The sequence below is a fragment of the Neopelma chrysocephalum genome, unplaced genomic scaffold (genome assembly GCF_003984885.1).
Source record: "Neopelma chrysocephalum unplaced genomic scaffold, ASM398488v2 Primary Assembly neopelma1_25, whole genome shotgun sequence".
In the NCBI taxonomy this organism is placed as follows: domain Eukaryota; kingdom Metazoa; phylum Chordata; class Aves; order Passeriformes; family Pipridae; genus Neopelma; species Neopelma chrysocephalum.
In genome coordinates this window covers 34,593,991-34,610,590 of record NW_020897694.1, presented here as the reverse complement: position 1 = coordinate 34,610,590, position 16,600 = coordinate 34,593,991, and the positions used below count along the sequence as shown (strand labels likewise).

Here is a 16,600-nt window from a genome sequence, read left to right as displayed (position 1 = left end):
GAAAATAAACTTGCACTTCTCTGGTTGTCAGATAACGATGCTACCACGTGTAGATTACAAAGTGTGCAAAAAGTTGAGTTTAGATGAAAAATGTTTATAGGTGTGCATTTTGTGTAAACATAAAGCACATGAATATTTAAATTCATACTGAGAACTTCCTTTTTAATCTTGATATTGTTTACCCTTTTTCAGAATAGTTTGAATTACGTGTGTGTCTGACTACCATTAGGTATGCTCTGAATATACAAGGTAGTTTCTGATGAAAACATAAATGCTAAGCAATTTAAATGTTATGGTAACATAACATGACTCTTGACTGCAAATTCTCATGGACCTAAAACAAGTGCATCTGATGGACTTCACTGAGTATCTCGCTTTGAGATGGAAAGGCCCTCATTGACAAGAATATTGTATTGCTCCTGCAATGCTGATATGGTGGACTAGGAAGTAATGTGTGAGATATTTTCCTGATCCACTTCAAAAAGGTGAATTATGAAATTGAGGGAAGTGGCTGGGTTTACAGTTAATCCATCAAGTTTAATTTCATGGCAGATGGAGAAGTGGAGAAAAATCCTCCTGGGCTGCTGTTTGTGAGAATGTTTTAAGGCATCTTATGTTCTTGTCTGGTTCAGTCAATTTTGTGTGTCTGTTCCATGCAGGCTGTCACGATTTGTCTTATCTGTAAGGTCATGGGCCACAAGACATTTGCATCATGAAGACCAAAGACCTGATTCTTTCCTGGAACGTATCAGAGGGCCGGAGCTTGTAGAGGTGTCCAGTAGGCAAAGTAACATCCGCTCCTTTCTGGGTATCCATGAGCGGCCTGGGGCAGTAAACAGGTAAGATGTGTTTATACTTTAAATGAAGATGACTGAGGTTATGGTATTTTCTTGGTAATTAGGATCTAAGTTTTATTTTAAGAAGAGGGTAAGGAGCTTAGCATGGGAAATGCTGCCTGGGAATCTTCATATAACTGAAGTATTACAGCTTTCAGCAGACTTTCCCCCTCAAATGCACTGTGGCAGAGATCTTAGAAGTAAAGGATTCTGGTCATACTGCTTCAGGCAGAATGATTTCTCAGAACTGGAATTTTATCATAGGCAAGCTGTGCAACTTGATGTTGCTAAACCCATCTCTACTGAGGATGAATGTGATTTTTATTTCAAGAATCCAGAATATTGCTATCTATGGCTTTTCAGGACGTTAATATTAATGCACATTATCTGCAAGTATTAGGAAACTTCAAACAAGCAGTTGTGTTGTTATACCTACTCAGGAATTCGTCTGCTAATGTTAAGGCTTCTGATGCAGAAATGACAAAATCTTTTGGCTGCTGACTTCACTTATTACTACATACTCAGTCTTTGGTATGAAAGACAGGTTCAGTGTTATCCTAATTTTTTTTTCCAATAGAGCAACAGAAGCTTGCAAGAGAAAACATTATGTTTTTTGACTTGCTGGATTATTATTGCTTTATAGACATATGATACAGTGTTTTGAGTTTAACTCCAGCTAGAAGAGGCAAAAATAAAGTCCCAAAACAAAAGCTGACTTTCTGTTTATTATGCTTTGAAGCAGAGACTCCCATTTTTTAAATTTTTTTTTTCTGCATAGTTAAAGGTTGGTAGGTAAGCAAGTAATAAGACAATTTGTTTCAAAATCTCAGCTAGTCATTCAGATTAAAGCAAAAATCTTTGAAGGGCTCTGCATGTTACAGGTTACCTTGATTTATTGTGGTCCAGGACAACCTTTCTATCTTCACTTGATCTACTCCTTGGAAATTCAGCTCAAAAGCACGTATTGAATTAGCCAGACTACTGTCTCATTTCTCGGATGTCTGGATCGGTAGCAATTGATCAGTAGCAACTGCAGATTTGAAGTAATTAGAGAGGACAGCATTGATCCTCTACATAAGGCTATTCAAAGTGAATTTGAGAGTATCCATCCTTGCCTTCTCAGTTTTACACTGTTGCTGCTTGACAGTAACTCCCAGGTGTTATATCCTGAAGGCTTAATTCTGCAGCAATGGTAGGTATGCTCATTACTTATCCACAAGCCTTGACACTGCATTCGTGAAGATGAGTTGAAAGGACTGAACAAAGCTTAAAATAGCAGCCCCACGAGTAAAAGGCTAAAAATAGTGAGGTGCATATTGCCATGCACTGATACACCTAAGAACAAGCTTCAGGCATCAAATGTGGTCGCAAATGGGTATGCAAAGCACATGGTAAAGAGAAACTGGTGCCTTGAAGCAGTTATGCAAAGAGGCTTATCACAGCAGTCAAAGTTGACCTTCCTAATCTTATCAGTGCATATGTGAGGAGCTAGTAAATTAGTCTGTCATGTCTGTAAACACGTGCATGAAATACCAACAGTCTTTACACTCTTTAATGTGTTTTATTTAACTTGCTTTCAGACACTGGCCTTTGGCCAGGTTTAATGTCAACTATAGCAACAACACCAATGAAGAGTAAGTACTGATAACTTCCAAACATCTTTCTATACTACTGGCACCTTCTCTTTTTCCCTTTCCAGCTTAGTAACATTTGTAGTTACTGTAGTTACTCCTTAGCTCTTCCTAAGCCTTTCCTAGGAATATAGTTTTATTATAGAGAAAGGTCTAGTTTTCTTAGTAAGAAAAACATTCTTCGTGCTCCCTGTGAACTTCTTTTTGTCCGAAGTTACCATTTCCTCTCAAGGACTGAATTTGATCAAGAATTCAGTCGCTACCTCCTGTAGTTCAGCTGGCTGATTTTACTGCATCGCCAATTGATTTATTAATTCTTCAGTTTTTAAATGAGATTCATGTATTAATTTTCTAATAGTGATTTTCCTCTTTTAACATACTGGTCCCTTTTTGCAAATCAAGTGCCCCAAAAATTTCAGATTGTCAAATGAGAAGTGGATACCGGTCAGGGTACCAAGAAAACACTTCTGTGTGCATCCTTTTAAAGTGTGTTTCAGTTCAGCAGATATTGTTGTTCTAGAGAGAGTGAAAGGCACCATATTAAGGCTAGTATTGCAACAGAAGCTCTGACAGAAGCTGTCCTTTTGAGTCTGTTTTATGTAATTGACAAGCTATTTCACAGTGTTACACCAAAGAGAAATTTATTGAACAGTGTGAAGAGCTCCTGTAATTTAAAATCACCCAACACCAATGTTTGTTTCTTGCTCAGCTGTTGGAGGACATGTCTGCTCTTTAGTATCCAGCAGCAGATCTGTTCTCATGCATGATGATAGTAAATTTTTTTAGTTGTTTTCCAAATGAAAGCAAAAAAAAAAAAAATCAAGACAGCTTCTGATTGGGTCAGAAATAATTTTAGAAAACTCTTGGGGTTTATTTTCTTGAAATAATTTTGTCATGGGCAAGTTCAAACTGTACATTTTAAATGATGCTGCAAAACCTTTGTGCACATACGTGGACAAGAGATTTTCCTCCTCCTAAAGCAACTTTTTGGTTTTGTTTGCATAACTTTTATTAAAAAGGAAAATCTGTGTGCAGTGAACAGTGACAGAAATGTGTAGATTTTTATTCAGACTGGTATAAAAGAAGTGCTATAAGCCTGCAGCTTGGCCTGCTAGATGGGGCCCAAAGGACTGATTAGGATGGAAATACTTCTGTCTTTCTCTGTTTCTGACAATGACTCATGTACCTTGGGCAAAACTTTCATCCTTCCAATTTTTTGTCATTTTTAAATAAATACAATACCTGTCTGTCTACCTGCCCGACAGTCTGAAACATACTTGATTTTCAAAGTACTTGACAGATGAGAAATGCAAATATTTGTCTCATTCAAAGACTATGACAATGTTTTTATGAGGCTGATGAAGATGTTTTCCAAGTCTAAAACTGCGGAAACGCAGAATGGATGCTGCTCTGTTGGGGTCAAAAATGGCAGACACAAACAACTGTTTTATTAGTTACTGCATTCCAGTTTCCTCAGTGGCACTGATAGAGAAAAACAAATGAATGTCTTTTTTAAGCTTTAGGTTTTTTATTATGTTAAAGACCTAAGTGTGCCAGGTCTTGGGGAACTGTTGGTGATGCTTTCAAGTCTTATTATGACCAACCATTTCGTCCAAGTGACTTCCATGGGCAGACTGCAAATAGGTGGGAGTGTGGTAAGGTGGGAGGTATGACAATAGAAAGATGCACAGAGGCCACATAAATGGAAGAAACTCAGTTATGAAAGATACCTGTAGTTGACAGATGAGTTTGTAGAAGATCTCAGGCCAGAAAAAAATAATTATTGGCATGAGATGCTGTGTAAAATAATGTTTTTTCACTTTTTAAAAATAAACCATGAACATAGGAGGGAGCTGGAATGCTCAAAATATTCCCTCCAAAGTTCACCACCACCACCAAGACTTTTTGATTGATTCTCTATCTCAACCTACTTTTCCCTGCATAACAAGATCCACAAATGTATAGCCCTACCCTTTGAAAATTCTGTTTACTTATAACTTTTGGTAAGAATGACAGACATTTGAAATCCTGAGGAGCTACATTAATGTTGATAACAGCAACTGTGAATTGCCTTTAAGATCAGACACCATTTAGAGTAATCTGCAGTGAAATCCTGACATGTTTTTTAAACAGGAAGGAGTTTAAACAGATTTGAAAATGAAGCCATAAAGTCCAGGGCGGTCAGTAAGCAGAGAAATAGATACTTGAGCAGCAGTTCGCACTGCTGTGTCTGTTTCTTTGATTTGAGATGCATGCATAAATAGAAGATCAGTCAAGCTAAAGATTCTTTTTTCCTCCAGTCATACGCCCTTGCAGTGTATAATTTTGAAAGTTTCAGTGGTGTTGGTCAGCTTGGTAGCCATTTCCCTGGATGTGGCGAAGTGTAGGTTCTCAGCATTTTTTACCAAATGAGCCTGGGCTTTCCAAATTGCACTGTGTTGCTCCATCACTATGGAAATGTCTAAGGGTAAGAATTAGAACAGGTGCTCATTGCTAATAGGTGAAAGCTGCTACTATCTTAAAACTGGTGACTGTTGTCTTCTCCTTTGGAGTGCTTCTTTCTCCCTGTAACAAGCACATTCCTAGACATGACTGCCATTCACAGCCTAGACCTTTCTGGTCTGAGCGGTATGAGCAGGTATGCATGAAAAGCACAAATCCTGTAAGCAGTGCTTTTCACCTGTTATTCCATACTCTGCCTTTGCTGTGGGGTGTGGCTGTCATTGAACTAATGTGTCCTTTCTTGACACCAGTGCAAAGGGAGACTCAGACCCAGTCTCGGCAGTTCAGAGAACATGAAGCTCCCATGGGAGCTAGAGTCCATGGCTTTCATCCAAACCAGACATTATCTGTAGGGAGTTATGTTTATATATGCATTGTCCACATATACTGTAGTGTCAGGAACAGTTTTAGGCTTTTCTGTCTAATGGGGACACTTTCTTCTTCAAGGACTAGACAAATTTCAAATAAAAAGAAGGAGATCTCAGGCAATGCATTACATGATTCTTGACCAAGGCATGTAAAAAATTTAGCTTTAAGATTATGTATTGGCAGAATCTTAAGAGAGATGTTAACTTTCTGCAGTTTTGAAAAGGATTTGTGGACCTACAAGTTAACATAGTTCAAGACTCTTCTGTTCAGACAAACCTAAGAATGGGGCAAGTCAGATCTATCTTTATATCTGGCTTATCACATTCTAATGAGCTTGAACAGTATGAAAATCCATGTTCAGAGTTAAATTTTGAAGCATGAGTCAGTGCTGGATACTTTGGAATGTTAGAATATATCATGTTAAATGGTCCCTATTTTAATTTATTGAATGGAAAACAATTAATTAACTATTAATGGAGACTATCATGATTCCATCAAGTCTAGGCAAAATTCCCATTGATTTTAGGAAAGGTTGGAACTTCATGCTTAATGCTCAGCCTTTGAATACTGTGGCAATGGAATACCGGCAGAGCAATTTGAGCACAGCTCCTCTGACCAACCACAGACACCTGCATCTGAGCCAGGCAACCCATTCTTCTATTACAGTTGATGGAAAGCAAAGAAATCCTTTTGGAGCATCTTGTGGACTCATGGACTATGCAACATGGAATATCTCATAGATATAGTAGATCTCTATCTCTAACATGCAACTAAAATACGATGGCTTAATCATGTTGACTATAAAGCATTTATAAAATGACTACTGTGTAGTTAAGTGAGACACACTTCTTTTCTCTACATTTGCTGATTTTGTTCAGATATTGTCTGGAATTCTTCAAGGCAATTGTTAAAACCAGAGATAATGAATTAATTATAGCTTTGTTGATTTCAAAGAACCATGAGAGGAAATTGAGCATCATTTTGTTTAATTACCATTAAAACTTCAGACAGTCACAGTGAGGTTTTAGCTATGCAAAGAATGTTGACAGTTTGTTAAGCCATTTCAAGTTTTGTCATCATTTGATAGATTTCTTTTTAAATGCCTGGGTTCTAAAGAATGAAACAAATTGAGAGTGTTTCATTCAAATCATCCTGGTACACTGATGTCTGAAAAGGTCAAGAAAGTGTGGGTGACTAATGCAGAGAATCAGCCAGCTGGTTACCTGATGTGAGAGTGTGGTGCTGCCAGGGTGAGAGGTCTCAGCTGGATCCCCGTCTTACTCTGGAGAGTAGTCTAGTTTCCTCTACCTCAACATCCACCCTCTCCCTAAACTGCTTCAATATTGGTAATATTGCTAAGCTTTGCATTATGTTGTACAGCAAAAAGGAAGAAAAGAAAGAGGTTAAAGAGGAGAAAAAAGAGGAGAAAAAAGAGGAGAAAAAAGAGGAAAAGAAAGAGGAAAAGAAAGAGGAAAAGAAAGATGACAAAAAAGATGACAAAAAAGATGATAAAAAAAAGGAAGAGTAAGTATAAAGAATGAATATGTGCTTGTAACATACCTCCCTGCACTACAAAACATGGTATGGCATTTCATCATAACACTTTCACTATTACTGTTCTGTGGACTGCAGAACCTTAGCCTGTCAAGTCTTTAATACATTTTCCACTTTGGAAAGGTTTCAACTGCTTGGCAAAGTTGTTAGTCTTGAAGACCTATGTTTAGACCTGTGTCACAATCAGCTTCCTATGTCAGTAAAAGGGAATTGAGCTACCTTTTGGTCACTTTGATTTGAAGATCACATTTTTACTATAAGGACATTTTAGGACAGCAGTCTGCTTTGCAGAGCTGCACAGACTTTTCATTGTTCCAAAATGACTCAGAGTCCATAACGACTCAGAGCAGATGAATCAAAACTCTGGTTCATCTTACCAAGAATCTTATATGTAGAAAATTAAAGATTTGCTAGTAAGTTTAGTTATTTCACTGACTAGTATATTTAATTACTTAATATGGTGCAGTTGATGGCTAGTGATCACTGAAGTTTGCTTCTGTTTGTTAGGGGATAACGTATTTCTGCAACAAAATGAGATCATTTGAATGCTTTGCTCTTGCTTTGTCGCCCTAAAGCTGACACAAACATAGTACAATTTAGTTAGCAGTTATTAAAAGCAACAATGGAAGCAGATGAAAAGAGAATTATCTGCAAAGGAAGGCTCTTTCTCTAGCAATGGAACATAACCTTCTAATGAGTGATAGTAAGAAACATTTAACAATTAACTTTGTTTTCAGTGGGGGGCTTATACGTAAAGGCTATGAGTTTCAGCCTGGGTTTTTCTTCCCATTCTTACTTACTTTTTCCAAAGTTGGGTCAAACAAAGAAATAGAACTTGTCAGATGGGATAAAGCTAGTGCTTGGTATCTGATCTGGGCTGCCTGCATGGATAATTTCTCTTCTCAGGCAGCTGTGAGTTCCGCACGAGATGAGCAGCCTCCAAAAGAGGGAGATCCAGCAGGTTGCTTGTTTACCTTTCCAGTGTAAACCTGCATGTTTTCCTTTCCAGGCCAAAAAAAGAGATCTTTGTGATAGATCCTTCAAGCAATCTGTACTACAACTGGCTGACCATAATTGCTGCACCCGTGTTCTATAACTGGTGTATGCTAGTGTGCAGGTATGGACTTCAGTTAATAGTAATTCTATGTTTCAATCATTATGTTTCCCATGTAAATCACCCCCTTACCTCCCTGCAGTATCTTTTGGGTGGCTTACTTAGAAGATTTGCCATTCATATACCCTCAGGGATATATGGCATGTCTACCACTGGGAGTAGATGGCCAGTGTTTCTTTTTTTATCTTTTAGTCTAAAAACAGGTGGTTGTAACTTGCAATGTGTCCTCATGAGCACTGGTGTGGCCTTTGTGTGCCACCTGCTGGCTGGCGGCTGAGGTGTGTTCTGGCCACTGCCAGGGATGAGGGCTTCTCATCTCACAGGAGAGAACAGAAGGGAGGGGTGGGGGCAGTGGTGGGGCGTCTTAAATTAATATAATGCATTTCTAGAGATGAGGACGGCTTGCAACTGAGAAACAAACCTTGTATTTGGGCATTGTCTTAATGGAGATGTGTAGCCCATGAAACCCGATGCATTTTTAATTGTAGGGATATGTTTAATCCTCCGTAAGTGCACCTGTGTGGCGTGTATGTGTTTGAGTTTTATTCCTGGCCTGAACACCTTTGAATTCTGAAAGATCTTAGTGTCTGTTCAGATATGGCTCTAGCCATGGAGATATGGTGCCCGTAATTTTTCAGTTCTAACAGTGTGTGCTAACCTGCTGCTAGGACACATACTGCAAATACTCTGTGCAGTTGGTGTAACTTTTTTTTTTTTAATCTTTGTTTCTTTAGAGCCTGCTTTGATGAGCTACAAATGGACCATGTTAAATTATGGCTGTTCTTGGATTATTGCTCTGATATCATCTATTTTTTTGACATGTTTGTCAGATTCAGAACAGGTGAGTCTTTCTGGGATTTTGGGTGTTTTCAAATACTACATGTATATAAAAGCTGGAAACAGAAATTTCCCTGTGAGGTCTGACCAGTGTAATATCCTGTCTCTGGCAGACACCAACAGTGGAGGCTTTGGAAAGATGAAGTGGCTGAGCAGTTTGGATTTTTTTTAACGCTGAACATTCCAGCACTTGTTCTTCACTTGTCTCTAAATTCAGTTCTATCAGTGCTGAATAGGCATGCCAGAAGCTGACTGAATAGCCACTGTAAGAGGCTGTGTGGAGAAGGGACAACAGGGCATTTTGGGCAAGAAATGAACTGTACCACACAAGTGCTGTTTTCTTAACCAAGTTGTGCAGCATCCTGGTCAGAAGCGTCAGCTGAATTGCGCAAGAGCCTGGCATCAATATCAGCCTTCAGTCTGTGGTCTTCTGCCTGGAACCAGCAGTACCTCCTGTTGTATTTTCTGCAGCCTCTATGAGGTCCTGGCCAGATCTCCCACTGCCTGGTGCTAGGTTAGGGTTAACCCAGGCCCCTTTGTTTAGGTCTTTCTTTCCTGAAGGAAGTGCGAATCTAAAGGATCTGTGAGAACTGTGTCATGTCATGCTAAGTGGTTCTCTTCAGCTTCCCATCCGTGGTTCTGTAATCCTGGCAGGCTGAGAAGATCTCCTATTTGAGCATGCCCAGCTGATACAGATTCTAACCTTATAGGGATATCTGGTTTTAGTAAATGAGGTCATAATATAGGCCTAAGCAAGGACATACAGTGATCCTTAACATTAAATTGCTGTAGTAATCCTTGATACACTTTGATGCTTGCACTTTGGTCCACTCAGGCAGTGCCTGGGCACGCTAGGAGGACAGAAGGGGGTGGGTGTTGTTCATGGTGGTGTTGTTGGAGCGGCCTGAAAGAACTTACGTGTGAATACAAGCTGTCATGGTAGCTGATCTCAGGGCCAGAAAACGTTTCCTATCTTCTATTGACTGGTACAGACAAAGCCTCAAAATGCCTTGAAAGGGTCCAAACCGACACTGATCATTAAAACGAGAGTCCTTTTAAATCTTTCATTTTAACATGTTATCTATTTATCTATTTTTATTTATTCATTTATTTATTTATTTAAAACTGTACTGACAACTTGACAATAATTATGGCTTGTGAAAAGTTATAAACATAATTAGAAGACAGGGGCTAAAAATGCTGTCATGTGGGAAGCACACAACTCATGGCAAGCCAAATTCTTAAACTTAGCAAGTACCTTGTTCAAAAGGAAAGTAAATTTCAGATACCAGCCTAAATCACAAGACTGCTGTATTTGGGGCAGGGGGAGGGGGGTTTCATCTTCTTTGTGTAGTTAGAATGCCAACTGTGCCAACTAAATTTACCTTCTGCAGTTATATCTGTTATTGTAATGGGAAAGAATCGAGCAGAAATTGGGCATGTCCAGGCAATACAAATTATAAATTTCCATGGGCTGCCCTGATAATTATATGTCAAAGCGTGGTTAAGTTGAATTTGCGGGTGTGGATTGGAACCGCAGAATCACAGCAGTGATCTCCTGAACACTTCAGTGCAGGTGTCTGCTGCAGTTTCATGCACTCCAATAAAGAATTCACTTCTTTTAGGTGCCAAAATCTTTCTCATAACAACCCCTCCTGGCTCTGCCTTTGCCTGCTGCCTTTTTCTCTAAGTCTGCAGGGTCCATCTGCCCTGGGGACAGAGGTCCTGGAAGCCTTTGGGGAAGAGTCTGACTTCCTGCTGTCTGAGGGCAAGGCCTGGCTTTGAACTGGGATCTAGGTAGACCCATGACTACTCTAATCCACATCAGCTTCTCCATGGGGCATTTCTGTTTAACTGCAGGGCCAGTTTCACTGTGTTTCACCTATTTGGTGACTATGCACTGTGAAACAGAAAAGATTCATGTCTCAGCAGCTGGTTGTGTTTAGCATACTCTATGTTTTGATGTTTTCAAAAGGTTTTACTATAAGACTTCAGTTCCATGAGGGGACAAAGAGAGCTGAGGGGATTTATCTCCCTTCACGAGGAAGGCATTTTCAAAGTTATTTTTCATAACTTTGAGTCAGAAATTCATCTGCCTGGCCACCTTTTCTGTTTAGTTGCATAACTGTTAGTAAGGGCATATTTGACCAGCTTTTTCAGCAGTTTTCTGGGATGTAACACATTAACGGCACAGGAAATACTTCCATTTGTAGGCACCATCAGTTTGCAGATATCCAAAGCCAGATACACACGAGGCATCTCTACAGATCTACTACACATTCCAGAAATATAACTGTGCTGTGTAGGGCATGAAGAAATGAAGCTGCTTCTTCCTCAGCAGATGCTTCCCTGAAAAAGCTGTAGGTTGCTTGCAGATTGCTAAGGGATTAGCAAAATGTGATAATCCCTCACATACAGGGAATGTTTTGTTTTTTTCTCAGTGGACTTTTCCTCCTGAGTGGCCCAGTGGGCAGACAGTTGGATATCTCCACTTGCAATTGCAGCAAGTATTTTGCAGTGCATAGGCTGTTCCTTGTGGAAAATTTTCAATGCCTTGAGCTTTCAGAGTTACCAAAGAGCACTGTGGCTGTACTGTCTGCAGTACGTAAAGGTCTCTAACTAAGTTTATATCTCCTTGTAATCTTTTTAAATCTAATATTTTCAAAGTAATTTGAATTAATATCAATGTGCAAAATTCTAGCTCTCTCACTGGAAACACTAAAATGTGCAAACCAAGGAAAATCCTGTCAGTTTTGCATTGGACACAAGAGGAAAAGCATGGCTCAGGAAGCGGGTCACTGGGTATCTATATTGTTTGGAAAAAAGTTTCCAACGATCCATTATACCTACTTATTCTTGGTATTTATTTAAAAATATTTCTCTCTGATTTTATACACAATTGCTTAACACTTGCTTAACTTTACTTATGACTCATGCCAATGATTCATAAAAAATGAGACATTTGAATCTCCCGTCTCCTTTTGCAAAGATACTTAGAGGAAAAAAATACAGCTGTCCCAGAATAGTGTAGAAAACTTCAGGGAGCACTGTAGTAATAATAGAGTCATTACCCTTAATCATTATATATCGGCTTTGAAACTTGATTGAAATATTTAAGTTTTTAATTAAATGACCTCATAATATATGAATGTCTGTATACATAACAGTAAAAATTTTAACATTCTCAGCTATCTGAAATGTAAGTCACTCAGTACTGTTGATGGTATTTTTATTCTAACAAGTAAAATCTGTATTTTTGTTCTCTGAAGGCTTCCTTGAACAAGGCTTGCTAGTTAAGGAAGAAAAGAAATTACGAGAACATTATACCAAAACGTTGCAGTTCAAACTGGATGTGCTGTCTCTTCTGCCAACAGACCTGGCTTATTTGAAGCTTGGTTTGAACTACCCTGAACTACGATTTAACCGCTTGCTGAGGATTGCTCGGCTGTTTGAGTTTTTTGACCGTACTGAGACCAGGACAAATTATCCAAACATGTTTCGTATTGGGAATCTTGTGTTATACATCCTTATCATCATCCACTGGAATGCGTGTATATACTTTGCGATTTCAAAGGTCATCGGATTTGGAACTGACACTTGGGTCTATCCCAACATTTCCATTCCAGAGTATGCACGCCTGTCTAGGAAGTACATTTACAGTCTGTACTGGTCGACGCTCACACTGACGACCATTGGAGAAACACCTCCCCCCGTTAAAGACGAAGAGTATCTCTTTGTGGTCATTGACTTCCTGGTGGGTGTGCTGATCTTTGCTACCATTGTTGGTAACGTCGGCTCCATGATTTCTAACATGAATGCTTCCAGGGCTGAGTTCCAGGCCAAAGTGGATTCCATTAAACAGTACATGCAATTCCGAAAAGTGACTAAGGATTTGGAAGCCAGGGTTATTAAGTGGTTTGATTACCTCTGGACCAACAAGAAAACAGTGGATGAGAAGGAAGTTCTCAAAAATCTGCCTGACAAGTTGAAGGCTGAAATTGCCATCAATGTCCATTTGGACACGTTAAAGAAAGTGCGTATATTCCAGGATTGTGAAGCTGGACTTCTCATTGAGCTGGTACTGAAACTGAAACCTACAGTCTTCAGCCCTGGGGACTACATTTGTAAAAAAGGAGATATTGGAAGAGAAATGTACATTATTAAAGAGGGAAAATTGGCTGTGGTGGCAGATGATGGCATAACCCAATTTGTAGTCCTAAGCGATGGCAGCTACTTTGGTGAAATCAGCATCTTAAACATCAAAGGTAGCAAATCTGGCAATAGGAGGACAGCCAACATTAGGAGTATTGGTTATTCTGATTTGTTCTGCTTGTCTAAAGATGATTTAATGGAAGCCCTCACAGAGTATCCAGAAGCCAAAAAGGCTCTGGAAGAGAAAGGGCGTCAAATTCTGATGAAAGACAATTTAATAGATGAGGAGGCAGCAAAAGCAGGAGCTGACCCAAAAGACTTGGAAGAAAAAGTCGGAAGACTTGAAACAGCTCTGGATACGCTGCAGACTAGGTTTGCGAGGCTCATGGCAGAATACACCGCATCTCAACAAAAGGTGAAGCAGAGACTTTCCAGAGTAGAAACCCGAGTGAAAAAATATGGTAGTGGCAGCTTATCAGTTGCAGAAGCAGAGGCTGAAAAACCTGAGGAGAAAAAGCAGTAATGGAGCATTTATATTTCCTCATTTATTGGAGAAAGTTGAAGCACTGAAAGCCATAAATGTATGTAAATATGTGTGTGCATACATAGACATAATTATTTTTATATGAACTCAAGAGAATGGTTTTTAGCACTTTTAACTTAAGCAGTATTTCTTTGCAAATAGAACACTGTCACCATCTTCTTAGGGGGAAATTTGGACTGGCACTTGGGTACTTTTTTGTACTGGGAGTGAGTTTCTTACAAGTCATGCTCAGAATGTCTGTTTTGTTTGGTACCTGTAGGCCTTGACACACTGTCTCTTCCCATACATCTTGTGTTAAGAAGGCATTGTACTTGAAGTAGAAGGAATTGGGTTTTTTCTTTTTTAAGGGCTTAAAAATATTTATAGGGTACCTGCTGTACTTTGCTACCTTAGTAGCTGATTAAATGCATGGACAGAATCCGGGTTTCTCAAAATCTTTGTTCTTTCGCAGTGTAGAGTCTGTGCAAACAGTTGCCTGACAGCAAAGCAGCATCACTTACCTGGGCATTGCAGTGCAGCCCTGCACGTGTATGAAATAGCCATGCATCTGGATGCGTTAGTCTAATTCTTCTAATGAGCTGGGCTCTGCACAAAGGACCATGCTGAGACAGTAGCAGTGCTTATTCATGTCCTTTCTGGCATGGTCTGTGACAGCCTTTGCTGCTCTGCAACTGCTTCACTAGGGGACAGAGTGTGAAATCCCCCCTTTTGTTTTTCTTAGCACAGTTCCATCCCCACTGGTAAAACACTCACTTGGAAGGGAGTCCCCAAAAGCTCACTGGCAGAAGGCAGCTGGGGCAGTATGGCTTCACCAAACCTGGGAAGAGAAAAAGAGGGCCCTGGTGCATGCAGTTCCTGTATGTGGGATGTTGAGTGAATTCTGTGTCAGCAAGTGGGCAGTTCCAGAGGGAGGCTATGGAGAAACTGTATGGGCTGGCAGGGTAGGCTGTCCCTGCCTGCCAGCCAGCTTTCTCCCACAACAGGGTTTCTGTGAGGCAGGGAACAAGCCCCATGTTGCAGTCATTCCAGTTACTAGGCCTATGTTTTCTTCCTTTTTCTTCTTTTAAGAACAGGTGCCTACTCCACCTCTCTTTCCTATTTACTGCCATCCTTTCTCCAAAGTAGTTGTCACACTACCACATTTCTGTTAGTTAGGGAGAATGCAGGCCACATTTGCTCAAGTTGTGTTGGTTGATTTTCTGCTTGCTGCAGAGTAGTTGTCTGGCTCTGAGTCGAATACACGTCTGGTCCACTCAGCCTGTTGTGATATTCAGGTTGGCACTGAGGTTTCTTGCTCTGTCACATTGCAACCTCAGGATTTGCATCCTGCACACCTCTCTTAGCTTTCTCCACCCTGCTGCTCCCAGTTTCTTTCTAGGCCCCTCTCCCTCCCATTGAGCGGATTTTTTAGTATTCTCCTGCTGGGAAGATACTACCTTTCATTTTTTGCTGTACAGTATTTTTCGGTCATGTAACTTTCCCTATGTTACTATCCTCCCTTACCGCACTGCTTTTTGAAAAGTATGGAGTAGCACAGCCTGTTCAGCACCCATGGCACAGGAGCTGGATTCTCCAATGGCATTAGGTATTACCATGGGCACTGCTCTGACTTTTCAATTGTCCTCAGTCCTGACTGAGGAGCCCTAACAGCATATGGGATTGATGGCATGTGGGAAAATTGGTGAGAAATCCACTGACGGTGGTTTAAACTGCATGGTAGTGGAATAAAAAGAGGTGGTTTTGCTAAACTGAATACAACTGCTCAGAGTAAGCACTGGGCAAACAGCTGTCCCCCTTCTATTGACACTTTTGAGCCTAGTGACGGAGATAAATCTGTCAGTGACTAAGGAACAGGACTTTGCCAGCAACGCTGGCAAAGGGACCATTGGGTAGTAATGTCCACACATGGCCTAGGAGTCTAAACTCCTGTTATCATTGGCCTAGAAGACAACTACACTTAGGTATCTACTGTAGACTGGTCTTAACCTCTGTTATCAAAATTTCCACTGATGGTAAGAAGTGGTTTGGAAAGTAGCTGAGATCTGTATGTGGCCAGTGGCATTGGGGAGTATTGGTCTGTCAGCTGAATTTTGTCCTTATTTTCTTTAAGGGTTTGAGACCAATGGGGAGATCAGAGGGGCTGCTTTTGGCAGGGTCTAGTGCCCTGGCTACCCCTGAGGAAATCAGGGCTGAGGTGGAGCTGGGTGTGGGCTCATGGCAGTGGACCATGGCAAGCACAAACGGGGCGGTCACAGGCTGCTGCACCTGCAACTTTCACCTCGTTAAGAGAGGCAGGTACTGCACTCACCTGTGGCTGATGTTCATTGCTGAGTTACTCCTACACCACAACTGGTAGGTGTTTTGTACTTATTGACGTATTCTACATCAGTCATCATCCTCTGTAAATATCTAACTATCTACCCAACATAGTACAGCTGTTCCAGCCCAATAGGTATATACAAGTAAAGCTGTTTAAAGTACAGTTCATACCTGTTTAAAAACCTTACAAACACAAGACTGCTTCTTTACCTGATGGATCAGAACAGCCTAATCTACCAGTTAAATACATGTTTGCCATTCCTTTTCCATGCCTCTTGGTCTGGTTTTCATATGCCAGAAAAAGCATTGTGATGCTACTGGTTTCAGTCACTTTGAAACATACAGCTTCTGGCATGACAACATCACATCCTTTGATATCAATCTTTCATCTCTGTAAGATGTTTTTTCCCCTTCTTTAATGTGGCTACAGCATGTACATTAAAATATTTTGAGTAATGTTCAAGCAACTCTGTGTTTTCTCTTAGCCATATCACTACAGATTTTAGTATTTCATGACAGACTTTGATCATTTCAACATTTCATGGCCTGGAAAATCATTAGCTGGAACAGAGAAGTGACAGAAAGCTAAGTGGGAATGGTGTTCTCCCCTCACTGCAGGGCAGCTGGCACACAGCTTTGGTCTGGTGCCCAGTTATGACACCATCACTATGTTTGCAGATACCACTCGGGCACATGAACCCGACCACCACCCACTGCCCGAGGGGTGCTGGGTCCGTGAGGC

General features: G+C 40.4%; 1 protein-coding gene across 3 annotated transcripts in view; it reads left to right on the top strand.

Moving 5' to 3' along the window:
• CNGA3 (cyclic nucleotide gated channel alpha 3) overlaps nt 1-16,316 on the top strand; it is a 31,649-nt gene extending 15,333 nt beyond the window's left edge. Inside the window, exons 4-9 of one of the 3 annotated variants that reach the window (XM_027674859.1) lie at nt 660-839; nt 2,417-2,470; nt 6,719-6,862; nt 7,902-8,009; nt 8,741-8,847; nt 12,113-16,316. In XM_027674859.1, the coding sequence (XP_027530660.1) occupies nt 660-839; nt 2,417-2,470; nt 6,719-6,862; nt 7,902-8,009; nt 8,741-8,847; nt 12,113-13,518 (1,999 nt within the window). In that variant the 3' untranslated portion in view covers nt 13,519-16,316. The remainder of the gene's footprint in view (nt 1-659; nt 840-2,416; nt 2,471-6,718; nt 6,863-7,901; nt 8,010-8,740; nt 8,848-12,112) is intronic. The other 2 variants (XM_027674857.1, XM_027674858.1) reach the window with 2 other exon arrangements.
• The last annotated feature ends 284 nt before the right edge of the window (nt 16,317-16,600 follow it).